Source organism: Nanorana parkeri, unplaced genomic scaffold (assembly GCF_000935625.1).
Source record: "Nanorana parkeri isolate BGI_ZX_2015 unplaced genomic scaffold, ASM93562v1 scaffold287, whole genome shotgun sequence".
NCBI lineage: Eukaryota > Metazoa > Chordata > Amphibia > Anura > Dicroglossidae > Nanorana > Nanorana parkeri.
The window spans coordinates 398357-418482 of NW_017306555.1; the positions used below are offsets into that span (position 1 = coordinate 398357).

At 42.0% G+C, this 20126-nt stretch overlaps 1 protein-coding gene across 6 annotated transcripts in view; it reads right to left on the reverse strand.

Moving 5' to 3' along the window:
• The window catches only part of SAMD11 (sterile alpha motif domain containing 11), a 162812-nt gene that overhangs the window by 20255 nt on the left and 122431 nt on the right, over nucleotides 1-20126 (reverse strand). For all 6 annotated transcript variants that reach the window (XR_001941295.1, XM_018557513.1, XM_018557512.1 and 3 more), the window contains exons 7-8: nucleotides 17235-17396; nucleotides 7316-7466 (exon numbers count right to left, since the gene is read on the reverse strand). Coding sequence is in view for 5 of the 6 variants with exons in the window: in XM_018557513.1 (XP_018413015.1) it covers nucleotides 7316-7466; nucleotides 17235-17396 (313 nt within the window). In the remaining variant the exon portion in view is untranslated. The remainder of the gene's footprint in view (nucleotides 1-7315; nucleotides 7467-17234; nucleotides 17397-20126) is intronic.

Genomic DNA, 20126 nt, shown 5'->3' on the forward strand with positions numbered 1-20126 from the left:
TGACGTATGGGGAGGGAGGGGGCTTGTGCTAGGAAATTGACTCTTCCTGAAGAAGTCAAATTTGCTTAGCAAGTTTAAAGGCATATTTTGTGTAAATAATATTGTTTATGGCAAGTAAGCATTCAAAATACTTGATATTTCTGTGCTTTTGCCTGCCACTTTTTAAGTTGGTGACAGGATCCTTTAAAGTGTACAATTCTGTACCAAGTTCATTATATGGCACTTTCTTGTATTTATACAAGCTGAACTTACCCCTTGACCCCCCATGTGTGACCCAGTGATAACATACAGTCTGGTTTGCTGCCATAATACATTTCCTTCAATGGAGGTTACCCTTTCTGGTTAGAATTGGTTCATGTCTCTCCACACATGGCGGATCAGCTTGAGAAGCTAAGGGGCTAGAAACGGGATTTTGGTTCTGGCACAGGGGTTGCTCAGACGGTCTTTGTATTTGAAGCTTTCCAACCCCACGGATCCTGTATCTGTGTCTCCGCTTCCTGACTCTCGGAGCGCAGCTCCTCCAGTTATGCAGGGCATTAGGGATTTGCGCTGCACGTCGGTAAATTTGATATGTCCTTTTACAGGAGACAAATGGTTCACAAGGTTTTAAAAGTATTGACTTTTCTTTAACAATAAGCGCTAATGGCCTTCAAATAATCAATACTTAAAGTCATTATAGGGTTACACATTATGCGGTTAAAATAAGCTGCTACCCCGCTTAACCCTGTCCTGTCCCGGGACAGCGATGTCACATGCAAAGCCACTGCACACAGATCCAGTGACCAGCCAAGACTCATGAAACTAGCGGGAAAGATCTTAAAAGGGAAGTTGTATCCAAAGGCTTATCCTCATAACAAATGTGGATTCCTGATCTGTGAGCGGAACAGTGACATTCTCCTGCCTGATAGAATAATGCTAGCCAGAAAAGCACTGTTCTGTTATAATTCAGCCACTGGGGCGCTCCTCTATAGATTTTTCCCTTTTCCTCCCCCAGACATATTCAGTCCCATAATCAGCCTGTATCTAGTCCAGTCAAAGAATGGTCATGGCCATTCTAGCATTCCCAATAGTTTTCTTTAGATGGCCTCACATTCCCTTCTCCAGTTGTGTTGGGCAAGGATCAACCTTATTGAGTATTATTTGATTAGGTTGTTTAGGTAGGCTGTTGGTGCTGTTGACTCTAAAAATTGTACAATCACATTGTAATATGTATAGCCAGCTTACACTGATATTAAGATTTCATGGCTTCACGTATTACACAAATGTTTAACCTACTCAAAGCTCCTAGGACCCTCCCATTATGCAGTTAGGAAGATAGAAGACTTTGAACCAAAAACATCACATGATCACATAAGTTTGTGGTCATGTGACATGCTGGGTTCAGAATTTTCTATCTTGCTCACTGCAGAGTGGGTGGGTCCTGGGAGGGGTTAACAAGTTGCTGCCACAGCAAGATGGATACCTCCAACTGGCTATCCAATGGCAGGGGCCTCTCAGACCCCAGAAGAGAGCACTGGTGTAATGATGTCATGATGAGGGGACTGGTCAGCGGCTGACACAGACTGACGTGGTGAAATCACCGGTCTGCACTACCAGAAGAGGCACTGACGAGGGATTCAAGATGGCCTATTTAGGTGAGTGAAAAAGGGTTTTTGAAGAAACAATTTGTGAAAGGGTGTGTGTGTGGGGGGGGGGTTATTATTTGCCTGGACACAGGGTTTAACTTTTAATTATTTTCTTATTAATGTTCACAGTGCTGTTGGTGTTGACTTGCATTTTTCCCCTCTCTGAGGCAAAATTGGTCTTGCTCAGTGTTTTTTATTTTTTTAAATTGCCTCTGGATGAAAGCCGAAGTTTGTAAGGCTGGATTGGTGGACATTTATGTGTTTCTATCAAGCTACATTGTTACATTCATTTAACATTTTATTATACTATTTTTGTGTCCTGAAACGTTTATTCCAGTAGTGTTTCCTATATGTGGAAGCACATGTGCTGCAGAAAAGGTTCTTGTTTTTCAATCTATTGTGGCAACAATTTCCTGTAAACGCGGTCCCCGGCTGTATGCGCCAAGTGATAACAGATCCCAGGGTGCATTTAGGTTTCAGAGCTGTCAAGATGCTCAGTAATTCTTCCTCCCTTGGAGTTCTCCCACAGTGAGATGGGAAGGAATCTTTACCCCATGCCAAGCCTTTTCCACCTCATGCAATTCCCCTTCTCTCCGTCTGCCATAAATCTATCTTCCACTCACGCACCCTGCCTCTGGGAGAGAATTGGGAACAGAGGAAAGGATTTCTCAGCTCCAGCTATGTGCTGCAGGCTAGCCAGCATCAGTGTGTGTTCTTAACCCTTTACAATCATGCAGACCCACAAAACAGGTTCTAAAAGAGTCTTAATGAATGCTAATCGGCTAATCATGAGAAGTATCCAAAATAGCAACCATCTGTGAAATCTCTCGAAAATTACCCCTGATCAGCACATAATAAACAGAGTGAACAATTTCTGAACACTTGGAAGTCTTCTGTCATTCATTAGGGATATTTTACTAAAGGGCAGAACTTGGAATGCCTAACACAAAGATATTGATGTGTCTATCTAGGCAAGTAAGCACCTGTCACTACAAACCTTGGATTGCCTAGTGCCGGCAAAAGATGGAGGTGTTAGGGTTTGCATTTCAAGGCGGGTAAGTGGGTTCCCTCTTACAATGTGGTAAAATGCAAGTACTTACACAACCATGCCCTCTGGAAGGAGTATTTGGAGCAGGAGGCATGGTAGTGTTGGGCAGTGGCCAGACGAGAGTGGAGTATACACAGCCTTTACAAAGCTTAGGCAAATGAACACCATGTGATCCAGAGTGGCAGTGTACTTGATTGAACTAAGGACTGCACTTCCAGGTGGACTGCTAGGTCAATGGATCTACAAGTTGTCAGTGCACTAGTGACATGCAGCAGTTGACTGAATTCATCCAAGCAGTACCAGACCACCTCCTACACCATCACAGACTGTCAGAGTAAGGCCTGGTTTACTGCATGTGCAAATAAATGTAACATCTGTGATGAGATCCAAGTCTGTTCACCTAACCACAAACTATAAGTTATGGATGGGTATCTAGCCATTAGATTACCAGGCACCCCTTAACTGTAACTTCCTGCAAGTTAACAAAAAGCATACAATTGGTCTACAAGGGGCATACATGGAGGTCTTCTTAGCAGGTTGACAGACTTGTGCCTGCAGGTTAGAATTTTTAAGGAATGTCATCTTCAGTGGTGAAAGATAGGCCTAGTCTAACTTTTGAAAAGGACACCTTTAGAACCAACTTTCTTTCCACATATGTACATGTGCTTTGCAGAAAATCAATATAATAAAAATAATCTAGTGCCCAGGTGAAGGAATAATAAGGTGCGAAAGAGGAGCCTTTCCAATGCCATAACTGTATGAGGGATTACCAGGACAAAATCAGGGCATTGATGTTTCACGATGAACTCGTTTCATGAAATATTATTACAGTTACCTAGAATTGATAATTTCCTAACTGCTTCAAACATTACATATAAAACTACTAAAAGTGTCTTTTGAAAAACATGTATTAGTTGCTGGGTTTGTATCACCAGAGTGACAACAGGAACTTGAGAGTGGCTCAGCTTATCTCTAGTCTGACAATGTCACAAGAGTTTCAGGCTTGTCTCGCTATTTAGCTAGGGGGAAAAAAGTGTCTGGCAACAGGCCCCTCTGGGAGCCAGATAATCCCACCCTGTCAAGCCTGCACCAGACAGAAGAAAAACAACCGCAGTTTTTGTTTGCCAAACACTGATCCTATAGAAAGCCCGAGGACTCTCCCGCCCCCTTACTGGATTCAACCGTTATTTACTAGTCCTCTGCCAGCGTCAACGGCAGAAGATCCGGTCCTGCCCAGACAATGATCTTTTATCTGGTGCTAAACAACAACCGCATTCCCCTCTTCCCTCATGAAGTCTGGCGCAGAGAGGAGGACTTGCTCCCTTCCAGATGGAAATTACAGGTCAGCGCCAGATCTAGCTCCTCAGACACACTTGCTCCCTTCTCTCCTGCTCTTTCCCCCACCCAAACATGCTTTCTTCATCTATTCCTTTGGCTTCCCTGGAAGACATCCAGGCCACACAGAGGTTGGGAGGTTTTCCTGGAGTTATGCTGGACAGGAACCATGCAATCCCCACAACTGGCGTGTCTGCAGCTTTCCCCATGATGGGAAGGGTTAGCCAAAGTGCAAACCCCTTCGCTCACACATGTTCCCACAACGCTATCGCAGTTAATGCAATCCTACTGCAGAGACTGATCCTACACATCCTTCCAGAGCTCTGTGCCTGGTCATCCTTCCAAAGAGTGAGATTAACATCTTAAGACCACTTTGCTCTTGCCTAGAAACCAGCACTCCCTGTGTAACAACAGAGACTAAAGGAAAAAAAAAAGAAAGGAAATCTCAAAGAGCCAGGAATTAGAATCACACATAAATGGAGAAAATAAAATATCTACTTGAGTCACTGGCAGTCAAAGAAGACTGCCAGAGTCTGAGCACTGCAGTTGACTATGAGCTAGAATGGAAAGGAAATAAATATTACTTTTAAAAAAGTGCACCTGTTGACCTGATCTGAACCAACATGAGAGCAGTCACTTTTACTAACCAGTGCAAATGTCCCTGTCACTTGAAACAGCTTCCAGCAAGTGTCTCTTAAAACCATTGAGGGCTGGTGCACACCTAGGCAATTTATATCTATCACAGATTCGCATTGAAGTCAATGGAAGCTGTTCACACCTTTGCGTTGCGTCAAACGTGCAAAATCGCCTGTTGCGCAAAAAGGTGCAGGGACTATTTTCGGGTGGTTGTCGCGCGATTTTGGTCCCATAGACATCTCTATGCATTGAAAATCACATGGTTTTCAAAGCCAAATCGCGTAAACAAAAACCAGCTCAATCACCTAGGTGTGAACCTGGCCTCAAGGTTGTCTCTTTACAACTACTAGCATTTTGCAGTTGACCTCTTTTTACTGTTTTGCAATGGTCTCCCTGAGTTGATATACATACATACAGGCAGGAACTGATGGCTAATAAAACATACTACAAAAAATGCTTAAAGCAGACCATGAAGGAACAAAATTACCGTATAATTTGCATGCTGTATGAAAACAATACCCGAGTTATGTTTCTAACTCCCCTGTGTGCATCTGATCATTCTCAAACATAGCAGCTCCACAATATACTCTTCACAATACTCAGTTATGAGAGTTTTTTTGTTTTTCTTTCTTTGCTAATAATGCAATGTCAGCTTAAATAAAGAGTGACGGCATATTAGAACTACTATTCATTGCTAGACAACCTTGGATTTTTATATTGTGAGCTTTTACATGATTGTAAAGGTAATACTTCAAACACATTGTTCTGAAGGATGGAGCTTAGCTAGTTCCCATTCCCAGTGTGCTGTGCTTGTGTGCGTCAGGGCTCTTAAAGATTGCCCACACACCGCTGCTTACTCACCGTGTATTTTCACACAACGCACCTCTCAATCTGCACTGTGTCCTGTCACACTGATGTCACTAAGCTGGCACCCTCTCCCACAATATGCCCACAACACTTATACTAATTACAGCTTTGCACTTTCATATATGCATGTCATTTATTACACAAAGAGGTGCATTTTCCCAGAAAAGATCAGATGGTGTGGCTTCTTTACATCATCTATGTTGTACATCATTCATATTTATATTTAAAGAATAACAAAGAAAAAACCCTAAATAACATATTGCAAATGTGGAATGCAATGCTAAGATAAGAGTAAGGGCCCATTCACACCATGTGCAGTGACCTGCGTTTTTCTGCAATGGATCAATGCAGAGCACTGCCAGGTGCCATGGAAAACAATGGTCGTATAAGTTCCTTGTTCACATCGCAACACTGTGGAGATATGCATGGCAGTTAGTTTTATTAAAATGGAGCGTGTGTGCATTTTAACACATTGCACATGGACGCATGTAAACAATGCGCAACGGTAGAAGAAAAAATGGTAATTATTTTGACCCTTCCAGGTAACAGCACTAAAAAATGCTGAACAATGCATGCCAACTCTCAAACGGTAATGCGCATGCATTTTTGATACATTGCAATGGGTGTTTAATGTCCAGTATAGTGTAAAAGGCACCTAAATGTGATTGGCTGTGTCTGTAAGCTGCAGATAAGTAGGTGGGGACTGCCTCCTTTTTTAGTCAGTGACTGTGGAGGCAGTAACATGGCATGATATTATTTCCAGGGTGGGAGGCAACCAATTTAGTCTAGGCAAGGTAGTACACATATACCTTATGTGGATTTAGGCTTTCACCTATTCGTTCAGTTACACCTTAAAGGATAAATATACATTTACCTGACCCTCCTCCAGATGCTAACCATACAGACTGATTAGCTGTGTGTACCACATGAGCCAAGAACCTTGACCTACGCTGGGCCAGTCTGTGCTAGCCTCTTTTTCTCAACCAATGTGTTCTCCACAGGCTTCAATAGAAATGCAGGCTTGCATGGAGAGGACTTTTCCATTAGTACCTATAGAGAATTGTCATACATGTGCAGTTTTGCGCAGCTCCAATACTTGGGAAGAGGACTAGAGCACCACCCGGTGTGGGCCGCAGCACCTAAATGGTTTTAGGAACGGTCTTAAGATGTGCATAACAAACTTTGCAGCCCCTGTTTATAACCTCTTGTGAACTACTCCTCCATTGTCCAAACTACCACCCTCACACACGGGGACCATAAGGGCAGTGTGGGAAGGAAATTCCTGGAGAAACATGTAGCTGAGCTGCAAACTTAGTTTTCGAAGCATCCCACCATGGCCAAACTCCACCCAAAACAAAAGTATCTGTATTCAGGTGATGTCATGTTTCACTGTAATCCAACAATTATAGATAAATATACATGAACAGAAAAATACCATATAAGATGCTGTTGTCAACATTTGATGTTGACTACCAGCACACATGACCGTATACATTGGGGTTCCCTGACAGAAGTCAGCTGTCTGTAGGAAAACATCGCCCCTCCCTTCCATGCCATTTCTATCTCAAATATTTTAGATCTGTTAATTTCCAGAAATGTTTATACATTCTTCCTTGAATGTTGGTAATGGGAGTTATAGAAGCCATTTTTCGGTTCATGTTTGCATGCTCTTTCAATTAGTAGAACCATATGGATCATTTTCTGCAATGCTGAATTTTGCATTTAGAGTGCAGCATCAAGTTCTACGTAAATGCATTTGCTATAGGTGCACACGACACAGGACTGCCCATAGGTTGCTCTGTACCTGTCTGTGAAGTGGGAGGTGTCCCGATGCTGCGGCAGGCCTTGCTTCCTCCGCTGGCTTGAGGAGTTACTGGAGGTGGGCATGTGAGCTTCCATGGCTCCTGAGTTTCTCACCACAGCAGCTGCCACTTCTTGGCGTGCCCGCAACAGATCTGAAAAAAGAAAAGTAGATAAAGTCTGAAGCTCAAACACCCGGGCGTGAGGCAAACTACTCACAAGGCATCTGCTAACACAGATATCCTGCACAATCCATCTTCCTCCCCCAAGTCACATCTTCTCCGGAACTCCTTACTCATCTATCCATGTGCAGCAATCATTACCTGGGTGCTCACAAAGCTCATCCTGCTCTTTATCACTCTCTCGCTCCATATCTTGCCCTCTTTTGTTCCGCTCTCTATTTTCCTTTTTAGCTTCTCTTCCTCCCCCTTTCTCGCTCCCTCTCGGTTCTGCACAATCAAAACCACATGTTTCACTTCCACTGGAGCTAGAGCCTCACGGTTAACTAGAAAGCATATGCGGCCAAATGACTCACTCCTGGGTGGAGGGGGCTAAGAGAGGAGGTGGAAAGGGCCAAGATTCCCTTACTGAGGGCATTAAAGATAACCTATGGACCAGCCAAATACAGTTAAACTATATATAAATCCTAACCAGCAAGCATTGCCACAGTTTCTCAACTTTTTTTACGCCTCTCTCAGATGCAGACTGAGGTTACTTTCCAGGTCCAAGTCCGATTCTTCATGTGGGAAGTGTGAGCCAGGCGCCAGTATGGTTTGTTAGTTATCCCTCCATTGCAGAGATGAGAGTGGAAATTCTCCACGCTAGACAGACAGGAACATGCTTACGTAAGTCACTCCTGGGTCAGTGCCTGCAGAATAGGTTATTGCATATACTGACACACAGGTGAGTATCCCACAGACCACAGTAGAGCTGGGTGTATAGGCATGAAATGAAAAAGTGCAAGTGGAGGCATACAGCTACAGTTTAATAACAATAGCCATATGCAGTTGGTATCAAAGAACTACAAGGCTGTGGGTCAGCAAATGGAGACTTAGGGGTCTATTCACAAAACGGTAATGAGTTTGGAGAAGGCAGGAGAAGGCAGGAGAAGGCAACAATCTAGGACAACATAGCTGAACTGTAAAGCGAGCTGAATTGGAGAATTTTTCCAAATCGGCTATTTTGTCCTAGATTGTTCACTTCTCCTGCCTTCTCCAGATCCTTCACCCTTTTGTGAATAGACCTGTTAGGAGAGCCACAGAAGGTTTGATGAGAGTGAGCGACAAGCTGTCTGTCCTTGAATACGCCAATACCTGCAGCCATGTGGTCTGTACCTCACTAGAAGCAGCATCTATGCAGTTAATTATCTCTCTTTCTCTGCTTGTCCCTGCCACTAGAAGATATTCCATGTTGTACAAAATTCGGTCTGTGGCGAGTGCTTGCAACTGTTGAAAACCCTCAATACTGTGCCCTCTGGTTAGCCCTAACAGGCCAAATCCTTGCATCATAATTAGTGGCATGATAGGGTTTCCTGCTCTTAAGTGCACTTCAGAACACATCATTCAGAACAGTAGATTCTCTGTGTTTGAACTTTTCTTCCAATCCTCTACTGTTCTCCATTGTCAGTGCATATGTGACTGGCATACTATGCATTCCTGTATTATTTTATCCTAAGAGTCACAACACACAGAGACCCACATACAATTAGCATGTATGTGTATAGCAGTGTTAGGCGCAAGGGTTACAAATCTTCCCGCCTGATATCTTTATGCCAGCTGTTGCTTATGGCTACAGGAAAAGTGCTGTGACTTCCATCAACACGCCCCTTCATATGTAATCAACTTCTTACATACATGATGATTAAAAAACAAACAAACCCTACCTAACCATTATATAACATAACCCAATAGTTGAACTACAACCCTTTTTGTGATCTACTTGTCACAGTGTTGCAGTGCATCTCCCTGCCAGGTACATGTGCAAAATATGACTATCTGGAACTGAAGCATGACTTGCAATGAAACTGAAAATACAGGTTAGTACTCAAGTGGTTGAATAAAGTTTTATTTTTTAGTAATTTCAACAGCCCCTTCTTTTAAAGTATTATCCTTCATTTTAAAATAATACCAGCAATGAACATACCCTATATTGTGTTGTGTACTGAAATAAATGGTACACTAGCATACTTTTGTCAGGATCACACATCACAATTAAAAAGAAACGCGGAATGATGATAACACCTAGATACAGCTTTTATGCAATTAAGACTGCTTGGTTAATTGCCTTTCTAGGGGTGCCGAGTGAATTGCCTGGGGGTAAGGGCTTTGAGTCTGGCTATGTCTGCCCGCCACAGATCCTGGCTCCTCAAGCTCCAGGTTACCAACTGTGTTCCTGGATGCCGAGCTATCTGTGAGACACGCTGTGTAGATGAGATATGGCAGCTCAGCCTGGGGGGGCTTCCCGGCTGCTGCGCTTGGCAGAGTCATGGGGGTGTCATAGCCTGTCAGAGCTGGCAGCTTCAGGAACACAAGCCACAGAGATGGGAGGGTGAGCGGGGGCTATCAGCAAATTTAAAGGAAGCCAGAATTATTCAGCAAACTAAAATTGACCACCCAGAGATAAGAATCAGCGCTGTATTTGCCTGTCTTAAAGTACCACATCCTTTCCTTCATATTTGGAACACAATCTCAAAACTAAGCAGATATTTTTTTACAGTCTCAGAAACATCTATATTGGACACATAATAATAATATACTGGGGTCCCCCAAAATATCAATTTGCAGCTGGAAAATGGAAAACAAAAAATTACAATTATGTTAAAAAAACTTGTTCTGTTTTTGATTTAAACAAACTACAATTAGATTATTAAAATTAATTTGCCACTGCCTACCAGTTGCCATCCATTTAACCAAATAGTGCAAACAGCTATGATATGAAGTACCCAGGGCCAGATATGTCATTAGGCATTGTAGACTTTGCCCTATAAGGGGTAAGAGGCAATAGGTGGCTTTTCCCTGTTTAGCTGCACATTTTTTCCCCATTATCAATAATACAGAAATATCATTGCATATAAGCTTATTTACACACTGTCACCGTATCCTAAACCAGGTTGAGCCCAATAAAATAGGAAAATTGTTTTTGTAAGGGCCTGTGTCAATGGGCTTTTGCTCACTTCAAGTAGGTTTTGTATTCCCATACCCCCTTGGAGGCAGCACAAATGCAGGTCAGAAGGAGGTCAACTGTACCTGAAAATTAATTCTGAATGATCTTAGAAGCGTCTCAAACTGATGCCATTGATACCAAACCCTGTCGACAAAGGCCCTTAAAGAGGTGACCCCTGTAAAAGGGTTCTGTTTTAGGTGCTAAAATTGATGTGCCTACAAGTTCAAATCCTGCCTTTAAAGTGCCCCAAAGCAACCCTATCACCTATCTCACATGCATTAGCAGGAGTTACATCATCTGTGGCCAACCAAGGGGCAAAGAGAGAAGAAGATGGCAATAGAGTGGAAGCTTGCACCACTAAAGGACAGCATGCCAAGGGGTAAATGTGTCATAATGTACAAGTATGCCTTGCAAATTATGGCAAAAGCTACCCAGCCATCCACCCCATCTGGCCCCAAGTTAAGTTAAAGGAGAACTATGGGGTCAGTGTTTTTCCCCATAGTTCTCCTTAGGGTAACGGGAGGACACAAACTAGCATCCTCCCGTCACCCTAGGCTCAGTATACAGCGAGCGGTATACTGAGACGCCGGAGCGGATCCCGACGTAGATGACGGGATCCACCCAGCTGCGTGAGTGACAGCTGGCTCTGCCTATCTAGAGGCAGAGCCAACTGTACCCGCCCCCTCCCCCGTCCGTTCCGCCAATCAGCGTTGGCAGATCGGAGCGGGAAGAGGGGAATCCAGCCCCTCCCCCTGTCACGGCAGAGAGCCGTGACAGGATCGGAAGGTGAGCGAACCTGGTATGTGTTCGCTCACCTCCCGATCTACTGAGCCGACCTGTGACAGTCTCATTGTCACAGGTCGGCTAGAACTATAAGGTGAGTGGAAATCACTCATCTCATAGTTCTCCTTTAAGCTTAAAGGCAGATCTCAAGTGGATGATATTAAGTTTGCAAAAGCACTGGGTATCGTAAACTGACAGTTTCCCTTTTTATATCTGTGCTGCCAATCTCCTCCAGCCTCTTTCAAGTCACACTGCTATTTTAAAAGCACTCGCTCCAGTGTTGGCTGCACACTATTGCTCTGAACTGGCTTCCTAATTATGGCGGGCCATGTCTGTGCAATGTGTGTTGACATGGCTGCTTGCAGTCTGCAGTAGAGGTGCATATGGCAGGGTGACAACGCAGGAACCCATAACAGGAAGTGCCTGAAACAGGACCATAATGGCTGGATCACCAGGTTTTATTTTGTAAAAAATGTCATGTTTAAAAAACGCTTTTGAAATTATATTAGCATGCTTAAGCTTATGTGAGATTTTAGTGATTGGGACTAGACTCATTTTGCTGCAAAAGCTGTGATGATTTAGTTACAGTATATATACGGACATAACAGCTTGTGTAATTCTCCTTATCTAATATCCCCCACTCTACAATTCTCCTGACCATGGTCCTCGGCATGAGATGCAATCAGCTCCCAGCATACAATGGCAGTGTAGCCACAGCAGACACACAGGATAGAATGGCACAAAGGACAAGTGATAAATGACAAGGTGAAATGACACAGCGGGGAGAATGTGTTGCTGCTTCATGCTAGATATTATAGCCTGGTCAAATTGCACAAAGAATGAAGGTGTCAGATGGGTTTACATACGTAGCACATAGAGATGACATGAAAATATACATGAGCTAACAGTTTTTATGGCATTATGGAAAGTACATTAGTTTTCAAAGAATAAGAAAATGGTAGAGCAATTTGGATCAAGTATGAGCCACATGACATAAAGAATTTGGCACATGCAAAATATGGCCTGATTAGAATTGCATGGGCACAATTTGGACAGCCATTCCGAAACAATAACCAATGTTTCTAAGAATCCAATATATATCACCAGACATGCAGCAGACACATCAATGGATGACGCAATGGTTCTCATAACATCTCAATGGTCTCACAATGGCTGAAGCCTTTTCAGTTCCCCAGCTACTAGGGAACTCATAAAGCCTCCAACTTGTCAACAACATTAAAGAAATAACTATTCCCCGAGGCCAACTCTGATTATACCTCTCGCTTCCTGTGAATTTCCTCCTGCAATATCTTCCTCTTGTTTTTCCTATCTGTTAGAAGTTCTGCCTTTTTATTCAATAAAGCTCACAAGAAGCATTGAAAATGTACTAAGTGCAGCAATCCCTGCCAATCAATGGGATTTCAATCTACTATAGTGAGATCAGAGCAAGGTTTCATTCTGATTGGCTGCTATCGGGTTCTGCTTAATGGTCTTCTCTTTACTAATACAGCCTACAGTATATCCTTACCTTACTAATAAAGATCAACATGTTGAAAAATATGATCTCTTCTTTTTTTTATGGGACACTACTTGGCAAGATATCTCCACCAGCATTCCTAGTTTCACTCAAATACTGCAATAATATCAATGCCAAATAATGGTGTCACTTCCCTCCAAGGATTCTCTGTAATGGAGAATTCAGCTGCAAAGGAGTACACATACCTTATGTGTAGGGGTCTGAGACGAGAACTATTATTGACCCACCAATTCCTACCAAAAACTGACATCAGTTTTGGTTAGACGTGTCCTTCAAGCAATTAGTAATTTGTACATTCTACCATGCAATAGAAAAAAAAAAAAATGAATGCAGCTCTGTATTAACCAGTTGACATCCGCGGTGTTAAACCCCCTTCCCATCCAGGCATATCACTAAATGCCTTTTTTTTAAAGATTCAAGCAGTTTATGTACCTAAATCTTCTCAGCCTCTTGCAGCCCTCTGTACAGCAGAGTTCAGACTGCGAGATGGAGAAGCAGCACAAGGAGCCAATCAGTCCTGCTGCAGTGCTCATGTGCTAACAAGGGACAAGCTGATGGGAGGAGAGTGACAGAAAGATGGGCTCATTAGTCTGTTGCTTATCCCACATCACTGGCTGGTTCATGGACAAGACCTGTAAGTGTAACTTGACTGCAGCAGACAAAAATCAGATCTCCTGTCCTGCCAAACAGGAATGTTAATCTCAGAACTGGATAAACAGAATTACAAACCCTTCGGCAGGTACAGCAGCTCTCATACATGTATTTCATCCTTGCCTGGAGTTCAGCAAAGAACTGTGTATTAGAACTGTGTATGAGTGAAACAGGTCAGTGGTTAGCTGGTATCTACTGCATCTGCTTGTTGTTACAGCCATGCGGTGTTTCTGCTGCTGCTGTTGACATGCCATTTAAGTCCCTTGCTATCAGTGACAGGCCCGGATATGGTACCCTGACTCAGTCCCCCCTCTGCCTCTAAAAATGTACAGGGTCCAGGCTGTTTCTCTGACAGCTGGAATATCACATGGAGTGACACTGTAAGCCCAGTAGGCTGCGGATAAATCCAGGATCACAAGACAGAATTAATAGCAGACGGGAGAAAGTGCAGATAAAAATCTTCATGGATCTGCATTTATATCACAGCTGCCGGGAAGAGAATACAGGCCGAGCCTGAAATATTAGTCCCCTTGCCCAGCGGAGCCATCAGCTCTGCTATAACCCCCTTATGTATAGAGGAGATCGAAGCACAATTAAACACTGTCTTCTCCAAGATACACTGTGAGATCATTAAAATTGATGTTCACTATTTAATGCATGTAAGTCGGAGACAACACGATACATATAGCCTGTGCCCAGTGCACGCATATGTATGGTGGACAAAACCAATGTTACTAAGGACGCATATTAAACTGCTTAAGTACTGTCTGCACACATGGAATGGATGCAACTGATATTCTAGGGTCCATTTAAAGATAAACTCCATCCAAAACATATATTTCAATTAGGGGAGTAAAGGTGGAGTGAGTCATTTTCCTGCTTCTTTTATTTCTCCGAGGTGTCAGCTTGACATCTTAATTATTTGTTTAAACTACATTATGACAAATCTATCAATGAAGAATGTTTGTAATGAATGTGGCTTCTGGAATCCAAAAGGGACACCGTGTAGTTCAGCCTGTCAGCAAAATCACCCGGTATCTGATCAGGGTTGAGGTTTCATTTCCACACTTGACACATCGGGATTGATTTACTAAAATAGTAGAGCATGCTCACTTTCACAGGGAATATTGAAAAAAATACATTTGAACAACAGGATTGGGTGATTGAAGTCAAAACACCTTATTCACTAAGCTAAATGAATTTTCTCTTTGCAAAGTGAAATTGAGCATGCCCTGTTCCTCTCAGTCAGGGTCAATGTACTTAGTCCTATTTAATAAGCCAAGTGCAATTAATGAATGCCTGCAATCCTATGGAAAGGTCCAGACAGACTTTTAACCGTTTCCAGAGCACTACTGGTTTCTGACTGCTTAGCACAACTCAAATAGGATCCAGCACAGCCTTCCCATGTCTGCTGATTGAACGGTTCAGCTCTCCCCGGGTGTACACTTCCTTGGCTGTTTTTGGTTTTTTTTTGTTAGTGCAGAGGGATGGATCTCGGCAGAACCATGTTAAATACAGATGTATAAGTAGTGGAAATGCCAGTTTGTTTGCTGTACTGAGTATAGGCAACACCATCCAGGTGTCAGACTGGCTCTGAGAGCCCAAGTACACTTACCCTTCATTATAAAAAAAAACTCTTGGCTAATAAACTTCTAAAACTCAAGACTTATAATATTGGTTTTCATCCCTCTATATAGAATACATGTGGTCTACAAGAAGAAAAACTGATACAGCAAGTTAGCAAAATGTGTAACTGCATAATTAGGATTTATCAAAGACCAACAAACTAAGTTCATGGATCACTCAACATAGAGGATACTCCCAGAGCTAACTGCATATGGATACAAGACAGGTAATGAAAGCAGAGCATAAAATACATCATTCCTAGGGCTGTGCAAATGAACGATTAATTTCTCGATTAATCGTTAATCTTTTTGATCGATTACATTTTTTTTAAACTTTCTGCACGAGCGCCAGCCAAGGCATTGGCCTATACACATACAGCACAGCAATGAAGTAATAAAATGAACTAGGATCACACTAATCCAGCACGTTATTATTCTGAGTTGCCCCACTCAAGCGGCGGCCATATTGAGTGGGGCACGTGAGATTAATAACGTGCTGGATTAGTGTGATCCTAGTTCATTTTATTACTTCATTGCTGTGCTGTATGTGTATAGGGCAATGTAGTTGGATCTGTATGTGCGTTATAATTAATCGAAATTAATCGATTCATCGATTAAAAAATGTTTCGATTACTCGAACACAAAAATTTTAATCAGTACCAGCCCTAATTATTTCCACTAGCGGTTTATCAGAAACGTGGAATTACACTTTAACCTAGCTAGATGTAAACACATTTTAGAGAATGTGGCAGGAGTAATCACTGTTATTAATTGCAGATACCATTTCTGGAAGAAAGACATGTTAGGTGCTTAAATTTTTTATCTGCCTCTCCATACTTCTAGGGGAGCTCTATACAGACTGTCTGAGCTGGAGGAGGTGCACATTTATTTAGGTTCTATCTTGATTTGCACCATGAGATATATGAACGGGAGATATAATTGTTTGTGGCCCCTACATAGCTGAGGACATTATCTGGCTTCTCCTCCGTACTAGGCAAGCCTAGAATCTGTTACTATCTAGAGATGTAGATCCCTTCCCCCTCAGGCTGGTACATTTTAATAAATCAAGGCCACCCTTTGACTCTCAGTCACGATTGAGAGTAATGATTTTAATAAATCAAAGCCCTAACGGGTTAGTCGAGCGGCGGCCTTGATTTATTAAAATCGGTGCTCTGAATCACGGTCCTGTCCCTGTGAAAACAGCTGGTGTTACTTCAAGTGACTGTGTCTCCATGAGTCCTGCTGCATCCACTAGATGTGCCTTCTGAAGAGATAACAGTATCAGCTATGTGCCAAAGTCAAGACCTTAGATGGTACAATCTACCAGAACCATACTGCCTTCTTCCATCATGTACAACTGGCTGACCTTCAGACCACTAGCTCACTGTCCCAATTGCTGTATAATATGCTGAATTGTGAGGAATATGGCCTAAGCCACATATACACAGTTCAATAAATTAACTGGCCTATGGGTTTGGGCTGCAGGCCAGAAAATGTCAGACTGGATTACTTATTTGAAGACTTCTTCCATTTCAGGAACACCTAACTGTTTTGGCAGAAAGTATTCCAGAATTTGTAGTACAAACTATATAATAAACACCCCCAATGTAAAAAGACTTTTGACGCAGTCTATTTGGTGAATGGCTCTACCCTTCACCCTAGCATTCACCTCTTGCAGCTGGTTTTTATTCTAACCCCCTATAGTTGAATCCTTACTTTTTAATAGTCCTGAATCTAAACCTGCCAAATTGGAAACCAATGTATTCTCTAAACACTGCCCTCCATAGCCATGGCACTATACAGAATTATTTGACAAAGGGCCTCCTCAAACACAGTGAATCGGGCTACAATGCATAATCTAAAATCAGACTGAAAATTAAGTGGGCCTTGTGACATAGCAATGTTCTCTGGACACATTAACAATTCATCCACTTTATTTGATGCTTGGCATTGCTAGTAGAAATGTAAATAAGTGAAGGCTTGGAAAATCTTACACATACCCTATAACTAATCAGCAAAATATATTACTTAGCTGGATATTCCAAACAACTATGTAACATGGATGTTCATTGAACTTAAGACAAATGACAGGGAACAGATCTTTTTAAGTCATGATTACAGCCAGTAATAGGTGTCTAAGGATAGCAATTTATGGTAAATCTTACCACTGTGTGTAGGGACTGCCATGGTGTTCGCCAGCTGGTAGAGCCGCTGTTGCTGTTCCTCAAAGCTGCCATGTTCGTTAAGTGCTGACATCATGCGTCTGTAATGCTCCTCGGGAGTCATTTGAGCCAATGGCTCTTCCAGTAACGGAGTTTGGGAGTTTTCTGTGAATGAATGTTAGATTAAGTATTCTCCATTAAGATATTAACTACAGCAAACATTTTCCATATAGGATTTTTCCATGACTTAATTTCCAGTAATTCTGATAAGAGTTACAGTATATTGGAAACAGAAAGTGAGGAATAATCAAGCATCATTTAATAGGGGATACATATTGAGGTCACATTAATGAGTTTACAGTATGAAGGGGAATTCTCCAACACCAACACAAAATTAAATAAAAATGCTTTTCCTTAGAAAAGGGGAAGGCTAGAGACCCAGTCAGATTTTTATTTCTGTCTGTATCCCTGTTGAAGATTTACTCTCACTTCCTGTACATATACTTTGTATATGTTTGGCTCTTCCTAATGTTTACTAGCAGCTTGTGCCATGCATCCAGCTCTTTCAGAAAGAACCCACCAATGGCAGCCCACGTCTGTCTTTCATTAAAGCTGTACTTTAAAACAAATTGACCGATTATTACTTTGATGCTGTTGTGCACACTCAGAAGTAAGGAGACCACATGCAAGATTAGGAAACTGACAGGGCAGCAAATGTCTTCAAGCTGAAGAGTTACATATACAAAGTAAATATAGTGAAATAAAAAGTAAAATACAAATATCACATTAGATTGCCCGGTCTGTTACAATAGACTAGATATCGAGGTCATAGCAAAACACTTGGCAAGCCATGGCAATCTATATAAACACTTGGCAAGCCATGGCAATCTACAGAAACCAATCCAATTTCACCTATCTTCACCTTTAGTGATTTACTATAAATAACTGTTAAAATCGCTAATAAGGCAGGTGTTAAGAAAGATTATACAGTTGCTGACAAAGATTTGGGGATGCCTGGAAGTGTGCACACGGACAGAATAATCTACTTTTCTTTCGGTATTAGGAAAAAAAGAGAAAACACTAAGATAGGAGTTATTAGCAGCCCAGACAAAACCTGATCCGGAGCTTTGAGTGGACTCAGCCCTCACTAATAACATGCTCAGTGCAGCTTTCATGTGTCTGCATTGGTCATTATCAGCTAATATGGCCAAAGGCTGGACATTGATCCAACCAAATCTCCAGCAGGCACCAGAGGGGCGATGCATGGACTAGACAGCAGCATCTGTCCGTCTGTCTTCCCCTCTCACTCACAAGAGGAACAATTATCTGATGACCAAAGCAGAATCTTCTTCTTTCACAGCCAATAAGCAGCTCTTCCCATTAGGCTAAAAGATTGTGTGGGTCACTAAAAGCTATTCATCATTTGAAAGGTTATTGAAACTAGAAGACTGGAAATAAATAGGGGAGTCTTCTTTCAGGTAAGGAACTGAAATACTGGCACCCTTAAAAGTAATTAGCAAGTTACCCCTTAATCGTCACATTCCGAAGCACAGGAACCAATCTAATGGACTAGTAGAACAAAACCCGAGGACTTGGGATCTAGTAAGCTATGGCAGTCTGTGTCCTCTCACTGTTGAGGAGCCCCTAACCTATTTTGCCTAACATTTTGCCATGCACATGTCCATTAGATTTATTAACAACTATGTAATGTAGGGCCTACCTAAACAGTTTAACTTACATCTGCTCAGGAAGGACTACCAATGCATAGTTATTGATAAATCTAAAGAACAGACTGTAACGTGTGGCAAGCATTGCATTGTTCTCTTATCAAAGTCTTCTCCTCCTGTGTCATGTCCTTGTTACTGTCTAAAGTCTGTAATTAGCATCATTATAATGCTGTGTAATATGTTAACATTTTAAAAATAAATGATTAATATTTATGAGCTGAGTCGAGAAGCTTTTGTCCGTGTCAGACAGGTTGTGCATTCCCACACAAGTCTACCGGAATGCAAAAACAGCTTGAAGCAGATCAAATGCAGGTCAGAACGAAGGCAACTCCACCTGTCAATGAATTTTTAACAACCTCAATCATCTCAAACTGATGCCATTGGCACAAGCTCAAAGCACATTGATACAAAACTAAAAAAACAAGAGCATGTTAGTAACCATTTAAGATTTGGCAGGGTACACTAAAAAGAACCAAAGTCCACCACTAACATGCTAGATAGAATTCAACATTATGAACCCAGCTCTGGGTTTAGATGGACAATGCCAAACTTTTTGGAGGAACAAGAGAGTGCTTAACTTTTCCCTTCTGTTCAACTAAAAATGACCCAGCAATCAATGTAAGCTCCATCTCTCTGAACATGACTGCAAGATGGCCACAATGGGTACTACAATACAGCAATGGCAGTGCAGCAGTTAAGAAAAAAATTTTCAAGGCCACCAACTAGGTTCATTGTGCCAAGTCAGTCTTATAATGAGAAAGATTCAAGGAGACCTCAAAACAAAAGAAGGAATCTACAGAGACTCCAAAAATAAAAACACTAATTATTTCTGATTAATTTTGTTTGGTAGCGTGAACAGAAGCTTAGAGAATTAATTGCTATGTTTTTTCATCTCCGTTTTTTCCCTGCTCCGAGCGCAGTGTAATTAACCACTGTGCGAACTGAGGCAAGAGTGCGTTTCCTCAAATCCCATTTCTATGATTCGGTGGGAAAGAAATCAAGAAATCTTACAGAATAAAAACAATAAAGCTCAGTATATAGTACATCTGCTTTCCTGTTTCTAGCCAAAATCCTCACTGTGGTCATTTTTTTTTTAGAAGTAGAATGTGTGGCCGGTGTAAAGTAAGGATCAAACAAGATGAATGTTTTTTCTGGAGCACACAAAGGG